Consider the following 24,111-nt stretch of genomic DNA (forward strand, 5'->3'; position numbering starts at 1 on the left):
TGTCCCACCAGATCAGCGAGGATCCAGGGTCTATTCCTGATTTTTTCTGCTGTTAAAGAATGAAAAGGACCTCTGGACTCGTTTTTGATTTAATCAAACTGAACCATTTTGTCAAACAGACCAAGTTCCAGATGGTCACATTGCAGTCCAGTCTACATCTGTTGAAGAAGGATGAATGGATGTGCTTGATAGATCTTAAAGGCACCTACCATCATATGAAGGTAGCTAGGCAGCCAAGGAGATTTCTGCAGTTTCGGCTTAAAGTTGCTTGTTATCAATTCCAAGTGCTGCCCTTTGGTTTCACCATAGCCTCCTGGGTGTTCGCCAACTGTATGGCAGTTGTGGCAGCATGTTCAAGCTACAGAGTTTCCAGATGTTCCAGTACACGGTCGATTGGCTCCTCAGTGCTTCTACAAGAGCATCTGTCATCATTGCTCAGGACTCCTTATTCTAGCCATGTCTATCTATAGGCATAATAGTGAATTAAGAAAAGTACAGCTTGGAGACAGTGTAAGTGTTATAGTTCATAGTCTGCTATTTAGATATGATCTCTCAGATCTTAAAAATTCCATTCACCAGATTTACTTCTGTTCATTTAGAAGGATCTCATCTGCTTCAATTTCACAAACCTTCTGCCTCCATGATTCTAGCAGGCATGTTGGCAGCATCTGTTTGCCAAATTCCTCTAGCACAATACCATATAAGGATCGTGCAATGAATATTGTCAGCTCAGTGATCTTACATGACTCCTTGTATGGATCTCCCACCTTCATTAACAAACTGGTGTCTGCCAAATTTGATACTGGTTGGAGTTGCCTCTGGTCATTGCCAGGCTACCCTTCATTCTTCCTCACTTCCTGATGGATGCTTCCCTACTTGGGTAGGGGGCATTTCGAAGTGAAAACACTCCAAGGGTGATAGCCACCTTGTAAGGCCAGGCTTCACATAAGTGTCTTGGAGATGAGAATGGCCCTTCTCCCCATGGGTGTAACTGCTCTTGAGGCAGACATTATGTCAGTGGTGAGATACGTGAACAAGCAAGGGGAGCACAGTCTTATTCTGTCTATTGGAAGGTCATGATGGTTTGGCATTGAGCAGTGTCCTGTCCGTGGTTTCTCATTGCAACGCACATCCTAGGACCATTCTTCTTCTTCCATACAAGTGGTCTATAAACCCATCAGTTTCATCTTTTATCTTCTAATGCTGCTGCAACCTCTTGACCACCCCATCCAACATGAAGTGTAACAGTTTCTATGCCCTGGATCCCCATGAAGGACAGTCACCCAGGCACGTTCTTCAGTATGCTTGGCCCCCAGATCCCCTATACGCCTACCCTCCTTATGCCCCTGATAATAAGATTTCTTCAGAAGGCAACCAATTGCAGAGCAGCAGTGATTCTCATTGCTCCATTCTGGCTGCAACAAGTGTGATTCCCCTTTCACTGGCCTCACCTGATTTACGCTACTATAAGTGTTTTGCCATTCGGGCTTCTTTCAGTGCACCTGATGTTTTTTTTCCAGTTCCCATTCTCTGGAGGCAATCTGGGTTCATTTGGCTGTCTGCTAAAAAGATTGCGAGCCCATCACCTTGGACACATGAGTCTGGACCTGTTTTCAGTCCCATTAGATGCCATGTTGGATTTTCTCGCTGACACTTTTTTTTTAGTTTGGTTTGAGTTATTTGACTATTTAGGTTCAGTTGTTTACTAAAAACAGAGTAATATGTAATGTACAGTTTATACATATGTACATATACACACACACGTGTATGTGTGTGTGTGTGTGTGTGTGTGTGTATATATATATATATATATATATATCAAAATCATAAAGTCGAATACTCAAAATCGCAAAAGTGCATAATCGCAAATTTGAATATCTCGAATTCGCGGTTATGACTTGCAGTACATGGTGTGCAGTGTTGGGAGTGTATCGTGGTTCGAGTTGTGTATGGATGTAGGTGTAATTGAAGGCGAGTGAGTGTGTTGTAAGGGTTTTGTGTGGGAGTTTGAGTATGTCTGAATGTGTGTAAGTGTTGGATGTGTTGATGTATGTATATGTGTGATGTTTGTGGGTGTGTGTTTCCTTTTTGTATGTGTGATCTCGGAGTTAGTATATGTAAGTAGGGGGGTGTCGGTGGCACAGGGGCCTTGCCCCCCTGCTTAATGAAGTGTAGGTTTGTTTGTGTTTTTGTGTTTGTGTGTGTTTTGTTTGTTGTAGTGTGGGTTGGATGATGTATGTGTTGTGTGGTGTATGGTGTGTATGTGTTCGTGATTGTGTGTTTTGCGATTGTGTGCCTTCGGGATTATGGACTTTCGACTTTATGATTTGAAATACTGAAATTCGGTATTTAGAAATTATAAAGTGAATCCATACACACACACACACACACACACATATATATATATATATATATATATATATATATATATATATGTATATATATGCTAGATCCATCTTTTATACTTTTTTTATGCTGTAATATGTTTAACATCTTAGTGAACTGTCCTGTTTGCTGTTTGGGTTTGCACATCTTTTTTCCTTTGGTTTTGGAGTGCAGTGATTTTATCTTATTTAGCATGATTAACCAATTAATTACACAATGTGTCTCCCATTGGTGGGTTGTATGTATTTAATGCATAAGGTTTCACCAGAATTCACTCTGATGAAGTCTTTGTTAAATGTAAAGATGAAAGCGCTCAGTTTTCTTTTTGAATAAACCAATTTACTGTTTCATTGGTGGTGTCCTTGCTGATTTTATTATTTTTAGTTGTCTACCATTTCTAATTTTCATTTTGGCAGAATTAATACCACTGTACTGGCCCTAAAGATTTCCAAAGATGTTCATCGTGCATACAGCTGCAGTCATAACAGACGGGTTCTCCTGCCGTCAGGCGGGTCCTCGGTTGGCCAAATTCCAAAGTCTAGGTCCGGCGTCAGTTGTCGTTGCTTCTTCCCTGACGTCAGTGCGACAGGGGTATAAAAGAACCAGCCGACGCCATTTTCTTCAGTCTTTCTTGCCGCGCGGTGCCCGAAGCAGAAGCAGTTCGCAAGTGCCGGTCGGCCAGCTCCTGAAATTACGAAAATTTTGCAACCGAAGTCTTCTTGAAAGCTAAGTACCCCATTGGGGAAACTTTTCTTGCCTCGGACCGATGTCAGACAAAGTTAATAATTGTATTTCATGTGGGAAGCAAATACCGCATAAGGATTTCCATTCCCTCTGTATTCCTTGTTTAGGCCCAGACCACGATGTCTCGGTCTGTCGCTTTTGTGCTACATTCAACAAACGCACCATTAAGTGTCGGGCGGAGTTCACCCAGCATTATTTTGGCAAAACATTTAACTATATTATGTCGTCGGATACTCCGACTCCAGTTTTGTCTAAAAAGCGCAAAGATAAGGACGGACACACGAGGTCCGCGGCCTCTACCGACACAATGCCAAAGCCGACTACACGTGGTCCGGTTCTCAGCGAGGCGCCTACGCAGCCCCTGACTACTGACGACACTTTATTGGTGGTGTCTCTTGTGCCCAAGGTCGCAGGCTCCTCGGCCCACACCCCGACTACAGATACCGAAACCACTCTTGGCGGTGAATCACAAAATGTGGACAGGTCTACCTCCTCTCAAGGTATCTTCAGACCTTCCTCTTCTTTTTCCATCAAGGCTTTCACTAAGTCTAAAGCAGCCATGCATTCTAAGAGACAAGCTACACAGGGCCCATCTCCAGGCCCCATGCCTAAAAAACAGATGCTTAAAGTGGCTGAAGATTTAATTACTCTTATCAGGGGTTCTCAACCCCCCCCGGACAAAAGGCCCAGATTGGAGGAAGAATCCCCCTCCTCTGATCAGGGCTCCATTATATCAGAGCACTCTGATGAACAGGAACATTTTTACTCCCCCTTTTGAAGACTCTGATGCAGAGGAGTCCATTCCCTCTGTATCCCCCCCAGAGGATTACTCATTTGGGGAAACTTTGCATACCTTAAGGGAACACTTCCACTGGGAAGGCCAAGATTATTCAGATTCCAAGAAAAGGCTTAGGGAATTTCTCTTGCTACCTCAGCACAGACCTCTGGCTATACCTCCTGTCTTGGACATACTAGATGATGTGTACTCGGAGGCCTGCCTTAACCCGGATTCTCTACCTCCAGCCCCAGTCAAGCCTGACAGGTACTACAGAGTTCCTGACTCACACCAATTTCTATACAAAAGCCATGCTGCTGACCCAGAAACCATCTCACAGGGCCCCAAGGGAATTAAGGCCTCCACTGCTAAAAATCCATTACCTTCCGAGAGAGATTCTGGATCCTTAGAAAGGTGGGGAAAAAAGGTATATACCTCGGCCACCTTAACCATGAGGGCATTAAACTGTCAGTTCCATATGCTAAAGTACCAACAGTTTTTGTTATCACAATTGAGAAGTAAAATGTCACAACCTGAACAACCAGACTTGAAGGAGTTGCAGGATTTGATGCATAGTGCAGAACAAGTGGGTAAACATACCTTACAATGTGGTTTTGATGCTCTAGAGGCCTCATGTAGAGCTGCTGTTACAGGATCAGTCATACGTAGACATGCCTGGCTCAAGGAACAAAACCTTACCAGATCATGTCAAAGCTAAATTACTAGATGCCCCTCTACAAAAGGATGTATTATTTGGTGCTAATGCTGAGGAGGTATTAAGGAAAATAGAGGAAAAGGCTAAATCAATGCAAACAGTGAAAGATTTTCTACAGGTACAACCCCCACGTTTCAGTAGAAATTGGCCTTCCAAAAATTGGTCCTTTCCAGCCACGGACAGACCCCAAAGAGGTAGATACAGGCGACCGAGGGGCAGAGGGCAATCCCAAGGATCGTTTAGAGGCAGAGAATGGCAAGCTCCTACACAAAGAGGTGGTGAGGATAACTCGCAACCATTCAGAAAGCAAGCCCAATGACTTTCCCCTTTGCATGCCAAGCAAGGCTCAAATGGTAGCACCCTTAGTTGGAAAACTGGCATTATTTTCAAAAAATTGGCATATGGCCACAAAAGACAAATGGATCCTGGACATTATAAACAGAGGCTACAGATTCCATTTTCACACACTTCCAAAAATGAGAGGCATGCCACACAATCAAAGGGCAGAGGCACAAAGACATATTTCAGATCTCATAGACATGAAAGCTATTCAAGAGGTACCTACGCACGAACAAGGTCAAGGTTTTTATTCCAGACTATTCCTGGTACCAAGGAAGGGAAAAGATTGGAGACCTATTTTGGACCTATCCATCCTAAACACATTTCTACTCGTACCAAAATTCAAGATGCTCACTCTACAGCAGCTTCTTCCCATGCTGGGCAAGGAGTCTTGGCTGGTAACATTGGACCTCAAGGAGGCATACTTGCATGTCCCAATCAGACAAAATTGCAGAAGATACTTCAGATTTCTTGCAGGTTCAACCCATTATCAATTCTCTGCATTGCCCTTTGGCTTATCTACTGCGCCCAGTGTATTCACAAAATGCCTGGCATCAGTAATTGCCTACTGCAGACTTCAAGGGATACAAATATACCCCTATTTGGACGACTGCCTGATCCAAGTGGACAGCAATCACATTCTTCTGAAACATCTGGCTTATGTAATAATGTTGTTGAATTCTCTGGGATACACAGTCAACAAAAAGAAATCAAGGCTAATACCCTCTCGGAAAATAATTTTCCTGGGTGCCAACTTGGACACAAACACCCAGATGGCCTACCTCACGCCAGAGAAGCCGGGGCAACTAACTCAATACTTCAGAACACTAGCAAATTGCACCAGGCTGACTGCACAGAAAATCCTGCAGGCTGTGGGATTCATGGCATCTTGCATCTTACTAATCCCATGTGCAAAGCTGCATATGAGGAAACTTCAATGGTACCTGAAAAACCTATGGTCTCAACACAGCCACAGTTTGGAAACAATAATACCACTAATTCCATGTCTTCAAAAGGAATTTCTGTGGTGGGCTCAAGCATGCCAAACAAACACAGGTCTCCCATTCAGCAAGCCTCAAGCAAATCAAGTCATCACAACAGACGCCTCGGACTATGCCTGGGGGGCGCACATGACAGATCACTGCATTCAGGGCAAATGGTCCCAAAAAGAAAAGCACCTTCACATCAATCAAAAGGAAATGCTAGCAGTAATAAATGCTATTATAGCTTTCAAAGACCTTCTGCAACCAAGTCAACTATTGATAAGAATGGACAACACCACAGTAATGTGGTACATAAACAATCAGGGAGGAACCCATTCATACCCCCTATGCAGACTGGCCATGTCACTTTGGAACATGGCCCTGGACTTACAAATCGAACTACAAGCACAGTACTTGCCAGGCAAGGAAAACACGCTGGCAGACAACCTAAGCAGAAATATGACAGATCCACACGAATGGAAGTTGCATCCTCAAGTTTTTACAGAAATAATCCAAGCATGGAGAAGGCCAGACATAGATCTCTTTGCCTCCCACAAAAATCACCAATTGACAAACTTCTGCTCAAGGATATTTCATCCAAAGGCCTGGAGAGTGGACGCTCTCTCTTTCAGTTGGACATCAATGACAGTTTATGCCTTCCCACCTCTTCTCTGCTGCCCAAAGTTCTATTAAAAACCCGAGCAGACAGACCAAAGATGATTTTCATTGCTCCAGACTGGCCAAGACAACACTGGTACCCACTCCTGAGGAGCCTGACGCATTCCCCACCATGGACCCTGCCTCTAATGCCTCTTCTTCTGACTCAGCACAGCTTCAAAACTCTTCACAGTCAGCTAAAAACACTCAATCTAGCCGCGTGGAAGATTCCTTAGCATCACAACAGACCCTACTCTCCAAGGAGGTGCAGGATGTCATTTTGGAGGCCAGAAGGCCGTCTACTAGAAAAGCTTACTCCGCAAAATGGAAAAGGTTTTGTCTCTGGAATGAGGAAAAAGGGCCAGGATCCTGGAAAACTGAATTTACCTCAAATATTACAGTATCTAGCTGAGCTGCTAAGCACTGGACTTTCATTCTCCTCCATCAAAATCCATGCCTCAGCCATTTCTGCAGAATACAACACTGATCCACCCTTATTCTCTCACCCCTTCTTAAGACAGTTCCTCAGAGGGGCTAAGAATCTAAAACCCCCAAGGAAACAACCAACACCTGCTTGGGATCTCAATTTCATTCTAGAAAAACTGACCTTGCCTCCTTGTCAGCCAGCTGCCTCATCGGATTTGCAATATTTGTCCTGGAAAACAGCTTTCCTTCTGGCTATTACCTCAGCTCGTAGGGTATCGGAACTACAAGCTTTCATGGCTGTGCAGCCTTTTATCATCTTCCATCAGGACAGAGTTTCCTTACGAACCAACCCGTCCTTTATGCCAAAAGTGGTATCCAGGGTAGCTTTGAATCAGGCTATACACTTACCTACCTTTTATCCTAATCTTCAAAACAAAGGGGAGAGATTACTACATTCTTTGGACATCCACAGACAACTGCGTTATTATTTGGACAGCACAAAGCCTTTCAGAAAATCAGAACAGCTCTTTGTGTCCTATGCTATAGGAGCTCAAGGAAAGCCAATTTCCAAACAGACAGTCTCAAAATGGATAGCCCACTGCATATGCTTTTGCTATTCTTTTCATGGCAAAACTGTACCTACAGGCATCAGATCTCACTCCACAAGGGCCACGGCTACCTCTGCAGCTTTTCTCAGAGGAGTTCCTACAAAAGATATTTTGGAAGCAGCCACTTGGAGTTCTGTGCATACCTTCTCCAAGCACTACCACCTTCCACTATACTCGAAATCTAGAGCAGGCTTTGCCACTGCAGTCTTGCAGGGCATTCTGGCTCCTCCTTGTTCCACCTAGTGCCTACCACCCCTTTCTTAGCTTTGGGATTCTACCCATCTGTTATGACTGCAGCTGTATGCACGACGAACATAGTACAGTTTTGTACCTACCATAAATGTAGATGTTCGAGTGCTAATACAGCTGCAGTCCAGGTTTTCCTCCCTCCTTCCCCTCCTGGGACAGGCCTGTTGGCTAACATCTCCTCATGCAACCTGATTGGGGTTATTCATTCTTGATATATTTGCTTGCAGTACTGTATTTTGATTATATGGCATTGCTTTATTACACAAATTTATGTATTGCCTTCCTTCTGGGGGCACCTGACATCTGGGGCAAGAAAAACTGAAGAAAATGGCGTTGGCTGGTTCTTACCCCTGTCGCACTGACGTCAGGGAAGAAGCGACGGCAACCGACGCCGGACCTAGACTTTGGAATTCGGCCGACCGAGGACCCGCCTGACGGCAGAAGAACCCGTCTGTTATGACTGCAGCTGTGTTAGCACTCGAACATCTACATTTATGGTAGGTACAAAACTGTACTTTTCTTGAGAGGTACCTTTTTGTTGCAACCTCACCTCCTTGGAATCTTCCTTTGATGCTGAAAGTATTCCTAGTCCTTCTTTTGAGCCATTGGCTGGAGTTTCCATGAAATTGTCTTGATAGACCATTTTTTTGATGGCAGTTACTTTTGCCAGAAGAGTATCTGAACTGCAAGTGCTATCCTTCCTTCCTCCTCATTTGAATTTTCATAAGGACATGGTTACTGTTTGGACCAACCTCTCCTTTTTTGTCCATAGCTGCTTCACAGTCTACTTTGTACCAGCTTATTTACTTGCCAGTCTTCCTTCTAAATTTCAGTAACAAGGGGAAATATTTACTTCATTGCTTGGACTTGCATCGACAACTCAAATTCTATTTGGATGGAATAAATAGCTTTAGAAAAAAAACAGAGCATCTCTTTATTTCATTTTCCAGAGTAAGGCTGGGAAAGCCATTGTCTAAGGCAACCCTAACCATATGGCTGTCCCACTGTATTTCATTTGTATGTGCTTTGAGAGGAGGAACTTCACCTATTAAACTGAGAGTTCCTTCCACTAGAGCAGTTGTGACTTCTACTGCCTTTTTCTCATGGGCTTTTATTGATGATATTTATACTGCTGCTACTGCTTGGTCTAGGACTCATACATTTGTGTCCCATTACAAGCTGAATGTACAGTTGAGGTTCCAAGACCTCTTTTGATTCCACCATTTTGAGGAATGTTTTCTCCTAGGGCTTCCCTGGTGTGATATGTGGCTGGGAACTGTACCACAGGTTGAATCTGGACAGAAAAGGTAACATTGATTATGAAAGTCATGTACTTACTATAATAACAAATCTCTGATGTCTATTTTCATCCAATTAAACCATCCCTCCTTCATGTCCCCCTCCTAAATATTTTTGAATATTTCAGTGTTGCTGACTAGATGGGTGGTCGGGGCTATGGGCTGTCCTTTCTGGGTCCTTGTTTATGTTCCCTTCTGTCATTTCCGTATTTGAGTAAAAAGGAGTGTTCAGGAGCAAATTTGATCTGAAGTGAATAGGGGAGCAGTATATTATGGGTAGAGGAGGTGGAGCTCCTGGACTGAAGTCTTTTAAAAAGGACAGCTTTTGATGCAAGTTGGGTCTAATAACCCACAGGTTGAACCATACAGACACAGGCAGAATAGCTCTGTCATTATGGTAAGAACGTAACTCTCATTTTTCACAGACTAGGATTTTACCAAGTGCACTTTGTTCTTTGTGGATGAGCATGCTGTACTTGACAGTACATTACTGGTTTTGTAACTGTTAAAATGAATAAGAATCAAGATTGCATAAATTTTAGCCTGGCAGCATGACTCAAGGGACAGATTGCTGACTGTGTCCTCGTAGACCAGAGTTTGACTAGTGGCTGTAGGACTTGAGGAGAAAGTAGGAAAGTGGAGGAGTGTGACCCATTCCCATCTTGTGGGGAGGGGTTGTGTGCTCTGCACTCTAGGACAAACTAGGCAGTGCCAACTTCCTGGTGGAGACTGGAAAGCTAACTGCTCATGCCTTGGTGTTGGGGCAGGAATGCCTGGGAGAGCACTCCTTGAAGAAATGAGTGGCCATCCTTTTCTGCCATCCCAATTCATGCCTTTCCTCTACTCCTTTCGGGACAGGAGAACCAAAAAAAGTGAAAAATCCTTAACTACCTCTGATGGCTGCCTGAATTATGTCTTTTTTGCATCTGACAGTCACCATGGTGCTGGAGAATAAATGAGTCAGTTAGTGAAGGAGGGGACTTGTGATCAATAAATGGGAAAGGCAAAGAGTTCAGATAAAACACAAATAAAACAATGTTTTGTTTGGGTCTGTAGTGTTTTATTACATACTGTATTGCTAATATTAGTTTTCATGTTACTAGTGTTTTTATTTGTGAAATTAATGTCTGTGTGTTACCACTGCTTTTTGACTCTTTCTGATTTAAATTAGATTATTTATGTAACCTGATGTGTTGTGCACACTACAGAATAAAATGTCTGGTTCACTAATCTACAGAAACAAAAATGTGCAGATAAAGACTGCTGCTCTTATTAAAATGTCCCTGTATGACATTTTGTTTTGTATGAAGGACTGGAGAAGATGAAGAATTGAGCCTAGGCACGTCATTCTCTGCAGAAACAAACCGAAGAGATGAAGATGCTGATATGTAAGTTATTACTTTTTTCTGTTTTGTATTTTCCACATGCTGAACAGCCTTGTTTTATGTTGTTCCATTTAGCCATTGCAGGAGTTGATGGAATTCAGAAGCCGTATGTTGATAGTAAGAAGGTATTTGAGGTCTTAGTTTGTATCTAAGACCATAGACTGTGAACTGAATTTGAAGCTCTAAGGCAAGTGTCTCTTAAGGATTCTGGAAGAAGGTGATAATGTGTGCTTAGTTATAAGAACCCACAACACTAGTGGCTTGTATAGAGTCTTATTTGCAAGAAAATTACAATGAAAGCAAAAATGGGCGTGATTTTGTGAGGTGTATTGCCAGTTGTACCAGGAGAAGTGGGACACTTCATGTGCGGCATATGCCAGTATGGTTGGCTGAAGTTTTGTTGGGTGATCTTGTGTCATTTGGCTGTCACATAGATTTGTAGAGATACTTGTATTTGTAAAAGTTGCTCATGTTAAAATGCTGCAATAGGATTTTGGCAGAATTCTGAATGTGTGTTATGCCAGAGTCAGGTGACTAGATGTCATGTCATTCTATTACCAGCTGAAGGAAGGAATTCTGGCAGCAGTTTGTTTGTTTTTGTTTTTCTTTGGAACCTGATGTAAAAGATCTACGTCAGTTATCACAGTTCAGTAGGCGTTCAGTTGATAGTTGTACAGCATCTTATCTTGCCTAGTGAAAGTGAGCATTACAGCAGTACAATCTTGCCTTGCGATACTAAATTAGTTAACTAGGGACAGTTTCTCTTTAGTTCAGTTAGGAAAAGTACAGTGAGATTAGTTTAGTATTATTTCTTTTTCTGCAACTGTGAGATTCTTTCTAACTGTGTTATTTTTATATTTCCTGGTACTGAAATCTCTGTTTATTGTAACTAAATATTAATTATTCTCCTCTTTTCTGTTTTATTAACCATTATTAAAGATGTTTATAGCTTTTCATTGTGGCTGATCTTTTAGAGAATATGTTTAACATTGTGAAAGTACTTCTCCTTATTTTACTGACACTGTGGTCACTCTGGAAAGCCTGGCTGCTTCGGTCACACTCTGCCATTTATGTCAGTATTAATTTGACACAGAATTGGTTACCCTTTCTAAGAGCCTTTAGAGTAGCTGGCTGCTGGCAGCAATCTACCTTATAGTCGGAGAGACGGACACAGCTAGTGAATCTGTGTCATCCTTTCCAGTTGTGTGTGTGTGTGTGTCAGATACTGGGAACTTTTGACACAGTGCTTCAAGGTGGGTTTTGTTTGGGATCTGGAGAGGGAGTCTAGTCCCAGGTCTGGAGCAGGTGCCCTGTGTGCTCTTGATGGAAACTGCTTGATGCAGAGAGCTGCATTTGAAATACTGTGTAAATTCATTCCTGTTTTTAGTGACTGCCTCTCCCTGGTGTTAGTGGTTACTATTGGGCTCCTTAATAACTGGCATGGGGTAAAGAGGAGCCGTCACATATTGGTGTCACAGTGGGTGGGATATGAATTGGACTTCAGTAGCCTGTAACCAGTTCTCACTGAAGGTTTGTGTACTCTCAACAGCCACAAGATAAACATTCAGAGTTTCAGTTTCACACCATTTTTATTTATGTTTTATTAATTAGTTTAGTCGGGGAAAACAGGCAAAGATATCAGCATTGGATTATAGCAAGCTGATAAAGAACCATTTGGCCAAGGTATGTGAAGCCGAAGGACTGGACCAACCTGACAAAAGAGGATATGATTTCAGCCTTAATCACAGCTGCAGCACTCTCTAGCATCCAGGGAGATGACCAGTCCAGTGATGGGAGTGTGCAGCCTTCAGAAACAGGACAGTTCACCTTTTCCTCAGAGGAATTAAAAATCCATCTGGAGATAGAGACTTGAATTGGAGGCCAGACATTTGGAGGCTGAAGAAAAGGAAAAGCAGCGGCAACATGAACTGGAGGCCAAATGATTGGAAGCTGAATAAAAGGAGAAGCAGTTTTATCATGAGAAGGAGATGCAGACTCTTCCTCTGGGTCATCGAAGTAGTGGGGAAGAGAGTAACCGAACTGCAGAAGCAGTAAAGGTCAGTAAATTTCTTTCACAATTTAAAGATAATACTGATTTTGATAGTTTTATTCATATATTTGAAAGAGAATGTAAACAGTATGATGAACCAAGAGCTCTGGGTATGGTTCCTGACTTCCTTACTCCATGGTAGAGCTGTAACTACTGTTTCTAAATTGTCTGATACTGACTGTGTAAATTTTGAAAAAGTAAAACAATGTTTACTAGACTGTTTTAAGTTAACACCTGAAGCTTACAGAAAAAAAGTTTCATGAACATAGATGCAAGGCAGATGAAAGTGTGTGTGATTATATTGCTGAGTTAAGCACTTACTTTTATAGGTGGGTGAGTGGGTGTCAGGTCACGACTTTTTAAAGACTGGCAGACCTTTTGCAGAGGGGACATGCCCTTAGCACTTTGCCTGAGAACAGGAGAATCTGATTGGCAGACCGAGAATGTAACTCTGCAGCTAAGCTGTGGAGAAAAGTGGATCTCTACTAAGCAAGCAGGGCATCACTGCATAAGAAGGGGATACCCAGTGCTGTATATAAATATAAGGGAACCTATAGTGGGCAGCTTAAGTCACCCCAACAGACTCTACCAGTAATAGGGGGAGCCACTAGTTCAGGTACATGGCCAGGATCAGTGGTTAGATATTTTAAATGTAACCAGAGGGGCCATGTGGCATGCATATGTCCACAGATGCAAGGTGGGGAACAAAAGGTGAGGGAACACAAGTTAGAGCTTTAGGAAGGACCCCATTCCAAATACCTTTGGCCTGGGTTCACCGTGACTGGGAGGGTCGAAGAGGGAACAAGCAGATGACCTTCATGTTTCACTGTTGCAGTCATTACATTTGGGTAATCTGCTGGCAGGTTGCCCTGATTAACAAAGTCTTGGGTCCTGCGTCGGTTGCTGTCCCTTCTTCCATGACGTCAGGTCATCAGGTGTATAAAACATGCAGCCGATGCCATTACATCAGTCTTTCTTGACGTGCTGTGCCTGAAACAGAAGCAGTTCGCAGGTGCCAGTCGGCCGACTCCTGAAATTGTCGTTTTCGAGTTTCAGAACCGAAGTCTTCAACTTAAAGCTAAGTACCCCGTTGAGGAAACTTTTTCTTCTCCTTACCAATGTCAGTAAAAGTTAATAATTGCATTACTTGTGGAAAGCAAATACCTCATAAAGATTTTCATTCGTACTGTATTCCTTGCCTAGGCCCTGACCACGACGTACCTTGATGATCGGTTTTGTGCTTTATTTAATCAGCGCACTTTCCATCGTCAGTACATTTTTGCCTCTAAATATTTCGGTTCTCGGATTAATTATCCAGAAATGTCGTCGGTTAGCCGTCTGACTACTGGGATTCCGAAAAAATGCAACAGTAAAGACAGAGACAAGCCACTGAGGTCCAAAACTGTTGACTCTTCTCCTAAGCCAGTCGCCAGTTCATCGGTACTCAGTGAGGCACTTTTGCAGCCCCTGATACCCGCTACTTCTGATTCCCAGGCCTCTACTGAGACCCATTTGGAGTCCGGTATGCCGTGAGATACCTCATCTATGGAACCCGCGGATGTCTCTACCTTGGATGGGTCCGGAGCCGCTGTGCAGGCACCGGCTTCTCAGGGTGTATTCAGGCCTACAGACTTGCATATTAAATCGCCACCGCTTTCATTACTAAGGGATAAATCTCGATCCATGTCTAAAAAAGCTACGCCCAGGCCACATGTTCATGCCCCTATGCCTAAAAAACAAATGATAAAAATGGTTGAAGATCTAATTACTCTAATCAGGAGTAGTCACCCCCCCCCCCCCCCCCAAGAGGCCTAGGCCTGAGCTTGATTAGGAATCTTTTGATCAGGATTCTGTTCCTTCTGACTCTTCTAATGACCTGGATTTGTCCATACCTACTTATGAGGATTCTGATGCAGAGGATTCCATTCCCCCTGCTTCTCCTTCTGAGGATTTTTCTTATGAGGAAACCTTACATACTTTAAGGGAGCATTTCCACTGGGAAAGCCAAGAATTTTCTGATTCAAAAAATAGGCTTAGGGATTTCCTTCTTCTACCTCAGCATAGGCCTTTGGCTATATCTCCTGTACTAGACATTGTTGATGATGTGTACTCAGAATCCAGTTTGGCCCTTGATTCTCTGCCTCCGGCTCCTAGTAAACTTGACAGATACTACAGGGTTCCTGAGTCCCACAAGTTCCTTTTCAAAAATCCTGTTGCAGATCCAGAAACCATTTCTCAGGGGCCCAAGGGCATTAAGGCCTCTACTGCTAAAAATCCTACCCCTTCTGATAGAGATTCCAGGGCACTGGATAGATGGGGTAAAAAGGTTTATACTTCTGCAACCTTGGCAATCAGAGCTTTAAACTGCCAATTTCATATGTTAAAATATCAACGGCATATTATTGGACTGCTTAAACAGAAAATGATATTGACTCCTGACTGTGTGGAAAATAAAGATTTACAGGATTTAATGCATTCTGCTGAACAAGTTGGAAAAAACATACTTTGCAAAGTGGTTTTGATTCTTTAGAGGCCTCTTGCAGGGCTTCTGTTACTGGGTCTGTGCTTAGAAGGCATGCTTGGCTTGAGGAGCAATCTTTGCCTGATCCATGTTAAAGCTAAATTGTTGGATGCTCCTTTAAATCAGGACCGCCTGTTTGGCAATAAGGCTGAAGTATTTCTTAAAAAGATGGAAGATAAAGCTAAATCTATGCAAACTGTTAAAGATTTTTTTACAAGTACAACCTCCAAGATTTAGTAGGCTCTGGCCTACTAAGAATTGGTCCTTTCCAGTCACTTCCAGGTCCTCTCAAGCCAAACCCAGACACAGCAAAAACCCCAGGTTTCAGCCCCAGGGGACTCTCAGAACTAAGCAGTGGGGGGCCTCCACTTCCAAATCTGGAAATAGCAAGACACCCCCCCCCCATGGTAAACAGTCTCAATTACTTCCTTTTAAAATTCCCAAGCACTTATCTTTTAACCGCTCCTTTGGGTGGAAAGATTGCTCTTCATGCAGAGAACTGGGAACACATAACCCAGGACAAATGGGTTTTAAATATATTGTCCCAGGGATACAGATTTCATTTCCACACATTGCCAACACCAAACAGGTGGCCAGACCTGCCCCCAAATCAGTGGGCAGAGGCTCAAAAACAAGTACTTTCCCTCTTAAGCATGGGGGCTATTCAGCTGGTACCAGAAGAGGAAAAGGGACAAGGTTTCTATTCCAGGCTTTTTCTGGTTCCCAGAAAAGACAAATCATGGCGTCCAATCCTGGACCTGTCTACTTTTAAACACCTTTCTGGACATTCCAAAATTCAAAATGCTGACTCTTCACCAGTTACTTCCTATGCTAGGCAAAGATGCCTGGTTGGCAACTCTAGATTTAAAAGAGGCATACCTGCACATCCCAATCGGGGAATCTAGCAGAAGATACCTTCGCTTCAAAGCAGGCTACTTACATTATCAGTTCTCTGCACTGCCCTTTGGCTTGTCTACTGCGCCCAGGGTATTCACAAAGTGCCTGGCTCCAGTGATTGCATTTTGCAGGCAAAGAAATATTCAAATATGTACACACCTGGACAATTGTCTAATTCAGGCAGAGAACCAGGGCATACTTTTATATCATCTGGCGTTTGTAAAAAGGGTTCTAACCTGTCTGGGGTACACCATAAATGAAAAGAAATCACAATTGGTACCCCGTCAACAGATTGAATTCCTGGGTGCAAGCTTGAATACAACTGCCCAGATGGCTTTCCTCATGCCAGAAAAGCAAATTCATTTGGTAACTTACTTCAAACAAGTGGCCACAAAAACCCTGCTATCTGCAAGACAAATACTGCAAGCCTTGGGGTTCATGGCCTCCTGCATTCTTCTAATTCCATATGCATGACTGCATATGAGGAAACTACAGTTGTATCTAAAAAGTTTATGGAGTCATCATTGTCACAGCCTGGAAACAGTTATTCCTATCACATCTTGCCTATGCCTGGAGTTCCTATGGTGGGCAGAGGCCTGCCACCAAAACAAGGGATTACCTTTCACACTACCCCCTGCCACCCAAACCGTAACTACAGATGCATCAGACTAAACATGGGGGGGCTCATCTGGCAGGGAAGTGCATTCAGGGCAAATGGAACCCAAATCAAATGCACCTACATACCAATCAAAAAGAAATGTTAGCTGTACAGAATGCTCTGACAGCCTTCAAGGACTACATTCTTCCAGGACAACTAATAGTAAGGACTGACACCACCACTGTTATGTGGTACATAAACAAGCGGGTACACATTCCTACCCCCTCTGCAGACTAGCCGTGGCATTGTGGAACACAGTCTTGAGCTACCAAGTGCATCTACAAGCTCAATTCCTGCCAGGAAAATTGAATACACAGGCAGACGGACTAAGCAGAAACCTCATGGATCCACACAAGTGGAAACTGGAACCATGGATTTTCAACATGTTGACAAGCGAATGGGGGAGCCCAGACATAGATCTATTCGCCGCTCCCCAGAACTACCAGTTGGACAAGTTTTGCACAAGGACTACCCACAAATAAGCCTTTCCCCCTCTCAGTCTGCTCTCCAAAGCTCTACTGAAAGTCAAACAGGACAAACCAAGGATGGTTTTAATTGCTCCAGACTGGCCTTGCCAACACTGGTACCCCCTCCTGCGCAGTGCGTCACAAATATCTCCATGGCACCTGCCTCAGACCCCTTTTCTGCTGTCTCAGCAGGAGAACCAGTTTTTGCACCCTCAGCTTCCAACATTGAACCTTTCAGCCTGGCTGATCATTTAAATTCATCCCTATCATCCCTCAGCAAACCTGTGATGGATGTCATCTTGGAAGCAAGGAGACCTAGTACTAGAAAATCTTATGCTGACAAATGGAAAAGATTCTGTGCCTGGAACCAGTCTTTAGGGATGAGCACAGCAGTGCCCAATTTACCTCAGATTTTGCAATACTTAACTGAGATGCTTCACAAGGGCCTGTCTTTTTCCTCCATTAAAATCCACGCCTCTGCTATTTCAGCTCACTATAACACAGAACCACCCCTCTTCTCTCATCCTCTGCTCAAGCAATATCTCAGAGGGGCAAAAAACTTGAGACCACCCAGGAGAGCTCCTACCCCTGCCTGGGACCTTAACTTTGTTTTGAAGAAACTCACTCTACCTCCTTTCGAGCCAGCTGCTACTGCAGACTTAAAATTTCTTTCTTGGAAAACAGCCTTCCTTTTAGCAATCACTTCAGCTAGAAGGATATCTGAATTACAGGCCCTTATGGCAGTGGAGCCTTTCATCATCTTTAATGCAGACAGGGTATCTCTCAGGACCAATCCATCCTCTATACCCAAGGTTTCCAGTATGGCTTTTAATCAGTCCAGTCCATTCATTTGCCAACCTTCTTTCCCAATCCACAGAACAAAGGGGAATGGATTCTGCATTCCTTGGATGTACACAGACAACTTAGATTCTTCCTGGACAGGAATAAGTCTCGAAGAAAATCTGAACAATTGCTGGCAGCATTTGCTGCAGGGGCAGAGGGGAAGGCTATTTCAAAACAAGCCATTTCTAAATGGATAAGGCATTGCATTCTTTTCTGCTATAAGTACCATGGAAAACCTATCCCCCAGGGGATCAGATCTTACTCCACCAGGGCTACATCTACTTCTGCTGCCTTTCTCAGAGGTGTCCCTACCAGGGATATCCTAGAAGCTGCTACCTGGAGTTCTGTACATACCTTCACCAAGCATTGTCATTTACCAATTTCCTCTAAATCCAGAACTGGCTTTGCCACTGCTATCTTACAGGGCCTTATAGCAGGCCCTAATGCTGTATAAACTCCTCCTCCTAACCATAGCTTTGGGAATCTACCCAAATGTAACGACTGCAACAGTGAAACACGAAGAACATAGTACAGTTGTGTACACTTACCATAAATGTAGATGTTCGAGTTTATTTACTGTTGCAGTCCTGGTTACCCTCCCTCCAGCCCCCTAGTTTTTTCTGGCTATACCTCTACTTTCCTTTACTATGCTTAAAAGCCTTTTTGGTGTATTTGCTTTTGGTTGGAGTTATACTTTTGTGTTTTTGTGTTTATTTTCTCCCCATAAGGGGGGGCACCTGACATCTGGGGCAACAAAAACTGATGTAATGGCATTGGCTGCATGTTTTATACCCCTGACAACCTGACGTCATGGAAGAAGGGCCAGCAACTGATGCAGGACCCAAGACTTTGTTAATCAGGCCGACTGAGGGCAACCTCCTGCAGATTACCCAAATGTAATGACTGCAACAGTGAATACATTCGAACATCTATATTTATGGTAAGTGTGCACAGCTGTACTGTAGGTGTGTTTGAAGATATCCCTGCAGATGTAATAAGGAATGATTTTGGTAATGTAGTACCCTGTGTGCATGCAGTTACACGCAGTCAGGCGTGGAGACAGGCAGGTAGGTCTGGTAGCCTGAGACCCAGACAGACCCCATGCCCGAAGCTGGGGCTGGTGATGTGGTTATTTCAGGGAGGGAGATACCTAGTAGCAGTGGGCCAGAAAGTGAACCACAGCTACTGGTAGGTACTGATGTTCTTTGGACAAGGTGACTGCAAGGACAGAGATGAGCGATAGTACCCAGGCTGACAGGGAGGCACTGTTGTCAGAAGATACTCAGCTTCCTGTGGAAGGGGAACTAGGAAGGGTCACGAAAGTAGAGTTGAGACAGGCACAGCTTTTGGACCTTACCTTACGAAGCTTGAGGGAGGTAGCTAAGGAGTTACCTGATGCTCAAGGAAGAGGGACGTCTTTGTACTGGAACAAAGGGTTACTGTACAGAGAGTGAAACCCTGAGGGAGGGCTAGAGGGTGAGGTAATACAGCAGTTGATAGTGCTGAAAGCCTACTGAATGGCATTTGTAGCCATAGCCCATGACATTCCTTTTGCAGGTCATATGGGTATAAAGTTACCAAGAGTCGTATTATGCAGAATTCTTATTGGCCTGGGATTGCAAGGGATGTAACAGGGTACTGCAGGACCTTTGAGCAGTGCAAAATGTTAGGCAAGGCAGGAGACAAGGACAAAGCTCCTTTGTTGCCTTTGCCTCTGATTGAGGAGCCATTTCAGAGGGTAGCTATGGATGTTTTGAGGCTCTGAATATCCCAAGTTCTACAGGGAAGAAGTATATCCTGGTGGTGGTAGATTATGCTACCAGATACCCTGAGGCAGTGGCTCTGTACTCCGTCACAGCAGAGAAGGTGGCAAATGCTTTGTTAGAGATTTTCAGTAGGGTAGGTTTCCCAAACAAGAGAAATACTGACTGACAGGTGCCATTTTCATGTCAGACCTGCTGGCTTGGCTGAGGAAGCATTGTGGGGTGAAGAACCTAAAATCCAACCCCTACTATCCCCAGACTAATGGTCTTGTTGAGAGGTTAAACCCTACACTAAAACTATGCTATGGGCATTTGCAAATCAGTTAAGAGGGAGCGGGACAAATATTTGCCCCATCTACTTTTTGCTTACAGAGAGGTACTGTAGGAATCCACAGGGTTCTCGCCCTTTGAGTTAGTGTATGGGCATAGGGTAAGAGGGCCTTAAGATTTAGATTTGATTTGTGGTGAGTAGGAAGGTAAGTGTGAATCCCACAAGGAGTCTGCCATGGCATGTTTCCCAAACCTCAGGACAAGGCTTAGGGAGCTCATGGGCTTGCCCAGGAGAACGTGACAGGAGCCCAACAGCAGCAAAAGGTCTGGTGTTACAGAAATGCTTCAGCCCAAGAGTATGTTGTGGGACAGCAGGTTATGGTGCTCATTTCCATCAGACACAATAAGGTGCAGGCAGCTTGGGAGGGACCCTTTGAAGTGGTAAGGATGTTCAGTGGCATTAATTATATAGTCAACCTGATAGGCAGGGGCACAAATTGTTCTGTGTTAACATAACAAAACCTCTGCATCTCAGTGAGGGCCTGGGCATACTGCAAAGGGCAGGGTTGACTATTAAGCCCAGTAAGCACTATTCCAAGTTAAGAACAACCAAGGTAATGTCATTAAACCAGCTGAAAAGGGAGAGGCCATTGTGTTACTGGACTCTGCTTGGTACAGAAATAAAATGCAAGAAATGCTGACGGATGTACTTGCGTATAAAAATATTAAGAAGCAATATTTGGATAAGATGATTGTAGTATTTCAGAATACTCTTATGGATTTGTTAATGGAGAGATGTCTATCTAAGGATTTATTTTATTTTTTTGAAACTAAGTATTCAACCATTCCTAGTATCAGTGATTTACCTAAAATACACAAAACCTTGGATGACCCTGTATGGAGTGTGTCTTGTATAAACAGGATTCAATTCTGATCTAATTTGCTCTCTGCTGGAATTAATTCTGGAAAATAACATTTTTGCTTATGGGAATAACTATTTTGGCAAGTATGGGGGGGTAGCTATGGGCACCTGTTGTGCTAATAGTCATTCAAACCTAGTGTTAGGGCAATGGGAGAAGATTCAGATTTTGAATGTCATCAACCCCTGCTTTGGACATCTGGTGTATTATGGCCGTTTTGTGGATGATATCTTTGTCGCTGGAAAGGAGATGAAAGAGAACTTGATATGTTCACAGAATATCTGAGAATCCCCACAGATTTCCTTGAATTTAAGATAAGTTATTCAAAGGACGAGCTTGATTTCTTGGATGCTAAAGTAACCCTACATCCTAGTCTAGGTCTACATATGAAAATGCACAGAAAAGATACATGGAAGAACCACTACTTGCACAGAAATAGTATGCACCCAGGTCACATATTCAAAAACATTATGGAAAAATCTAGTGCAGTGTATATCTAGGCTCTGTACTGAAGATGTTGACTTTGATAAAGGAGCAGGTTACCCTCTATAAACATTTGAGGAATAGAGGTTGCCACAATAGAGATCTTACTATGAGATGTACACAACAGGGCCTAAGGTCCAATAAAGGTCATCCCTATTTTAATGGAAAAACTATCTCCAGAGTCGAGCCTACTGCCTCCAAAGAAAGGGCTAAAATGTATTCTCACATATATAGTTCAGATAGCCAAAAGATCTGTGATGTGGTCAGAAGGTTTTGGCTGGTGTTGACATAAGATACAAAAGTGAAAAAAAAAATGTAGGAGAACAACCAAGGTTTGTTTTTAAGAATGGAAAGAATATTAAAAGACTGCTGTGTGGCAAGGATGGCTTTGAATGGAAAAATGTGTACCAGAAGAAAGGAACAGTCAAATATGGGAAGTGCAAGCCTGTCCCTATATAGACAACAGCAGTCTTTTTGTACATCTTGTATCTGGAATCAGTCATCTGTTGAAAGCTAGTGCAACGTGCAATACCCAGCATTTGGTCTACTTGGCAACTTGTCGAAAATGCCCAGTGTTCTATATTGGAAAAACAGACCAGCGTTTGAAGGACAGAGTTATGCGACATTTGAGGGATATTAAGCCCAAGGATTTAAATCTTGCACTGGCTGACCACGTTGTATCTTATCCTGATCATAGCTTTATGTTTAAAGCTTTAGAATGTATTGCTACAGACCCAAGGGGCGGTGACCTAAAGAACCGCACTGAAATGTGCGAAGTAAGTTGGATAGTGAACTTGAGGGCTGATCACCCCCCAGGCCTAAATGCAATGGTTCCGCTCAAACCAATACTAAAGAACAGATGTCCTACTATAGGCTGAGTAAAGGAGGCTGGTCATCCCTTAAAATTTATGATTAGTTGCTATGGTTTTAGATTGGTTAATGAGTAGACGTTGCCTGCAGCATGTGGACATGATTTGTTATTTAACTTTAGTTGGAGAGCTACGGAGAATATGATCTGAAGAAGGCTGAATAGCTGAAAGCGCTAATCTTTTAGAGCTCTCTTTCATTGAAAGCTTTTTATGTTTTGTCTCTACTAATAAACAAAGGTTTTAGCTGTGGTGGTTCACCAGGAAGTTTTATCTACATTAAGCCCAGTAAGGGTCAGGTGAGTATGGCAGAGGCCTCCTGCCTGGGACATAGTGTTGGGAGTGGTAAGATTAGCCCAGAACCTGCTAAGGTGGAAGCTATTCAGGCATGGCCTTCCCCTGTTGCCAAAAAGCAAGTGAGGGTATTCTTGGGGGACAGCAAGGTGCTTTAGAAAGTTTGTTCTCAATTATAGTACAATAGCCGTTCCCCTCACAGATCTGACAAGGAAAAACAGGCCAGGTAAGGTAGTGTGAACCCCCGCCTGCGAGCAGGCATTCCAAAAGCTTAAAGGGGCTGTGGTAGGACCCCTGTATTAGCCAATCCAATTTACAGCATTGTCAATGCAGATGGACTCCCAAGACAAGGGTATAGGTTAATGTGTTCCCAGACAGGCCTATTCCTCTCAAGCAACGTTGTTCCAGGGTCACTTGAAAAAATATTTTGAGTCTTCAAAGGGGGGGGGATGTGACATTGTGAGGCATTGCCAGCTGTACCAGGAGAAGTGGGGCAGTGCATGTGTGGCATATGGCGGTATGGCTGGTTGAAGTTTTGTGGGTGATCTTGTGTCATTTGGTTGGCGCATTGGTTTGTACAGATGCTTGTATTAAAAATATATTTTTAAAAGTTGCTTATGTTAAAAATGCTGCAACATTATCTTAGCAGAGTTCTGAATGTGTGTTGTGCCAGATGTTCATCGTGCATACAGCTACAGTCATAACAGATGGGTTCTCCTGCCATCAGGCGGGTCCTCGGTCGGCCGAATTCCAAAGTCTACGTCTGGCGTCGGTTGTCGTTTCTTCTTCCCTGACGTCAGTGCGACAGGGGTATAAAAGAACCAGCCGATGCCATTTTCTTCAGTCTTTTTTGCCGCGCGGTGCACGAAGCAGAAGCAGTTCGCAAGTGCCGGTCGGCCAGCTCCTGAGATTACAAAAAATTTGGAACCGAAGTCTTCTTAAAAGCTAAGTACCCCGTTGGGGAAACTTTTTCTTGCCTCAGACCGATGTCAGACAAAGTTAATAATTGTATTTCTTGTGGGAAGCAAATACCGCATAAGGATTTCCATTCCCTCTGTATACCTTGTTTAGGCCCAGACCACGACGTCTTGGTCTGTCGTTTTTGTGCTACATTCAACAAACGCACTATTAAGCGTCGGGCGGAGTTCGCCCAGCATTATTTTGGAAAAGCATTTAACTATACTATGTCGTCGGATACTCCGACTCCGGTTTTGTCTAAAAAACGCAAAGACAAGGATCGACACTCGAGGTCAGCGGCCTCTACCGACACCATGCCAAAGCCGACTACACGTGGTCCGGTTATCAGCAAGGCACCTACGCAGCCCCTGATTACCGACGACACATCTTTGGCGGTGTCTCCTGTACCCGAGGTCGCAGGCTCCTCGGCCCACACCCTGACTACAGATACCAAAGCCACGCTTGGCATTGAAACACAGAATGTGGACAGGTCTACCTCCACTCAAGGTGTCTTCAGACCTTCCTCTTCTTTCTCCATCAAGGCTTTCATCAAGTCTA

At 43.6% G+C, this 24,111-nt stretch overlaps 1 protein-coding gene across 1 annotated transcript in view; it reads left to right on the forward strand.

Annotated features, from left to right (window-relative positions):
* Positions 1-24,111, forward strand: part of CCHR16.PART0H9orf78 (chromosome chr16.part0 C9orf78 homolog) — an 849,816-nt gene that overhangs the window by 446,926 nt on the left and 378,779 nt on the right. The window contains exon 5 of the mRNA XM_044058434.1: positions 10,490-10,567. Coding sequence (XP_043914369.1) covers positions 10,490-10,567 — 78 coding nt within the window. The remainder of the gene's footprint in view (positions 1-10,489; positions 10,568-24,111) is intronic.

Source organism: Protopterus annectens, chromosome 16.part0 (assembly GCF_019279795.1).
Source record: "Protopterus annectens isolate FY-2018-M chromosome 16.part0, PAN1.0, whole genome shotgun sequence".
Lineage (NCBI taxonomy): Eukaryota > Metazoa > Chordata > Ceratodontiformes > Protopteridae > Protopterus > Protopterus annectens.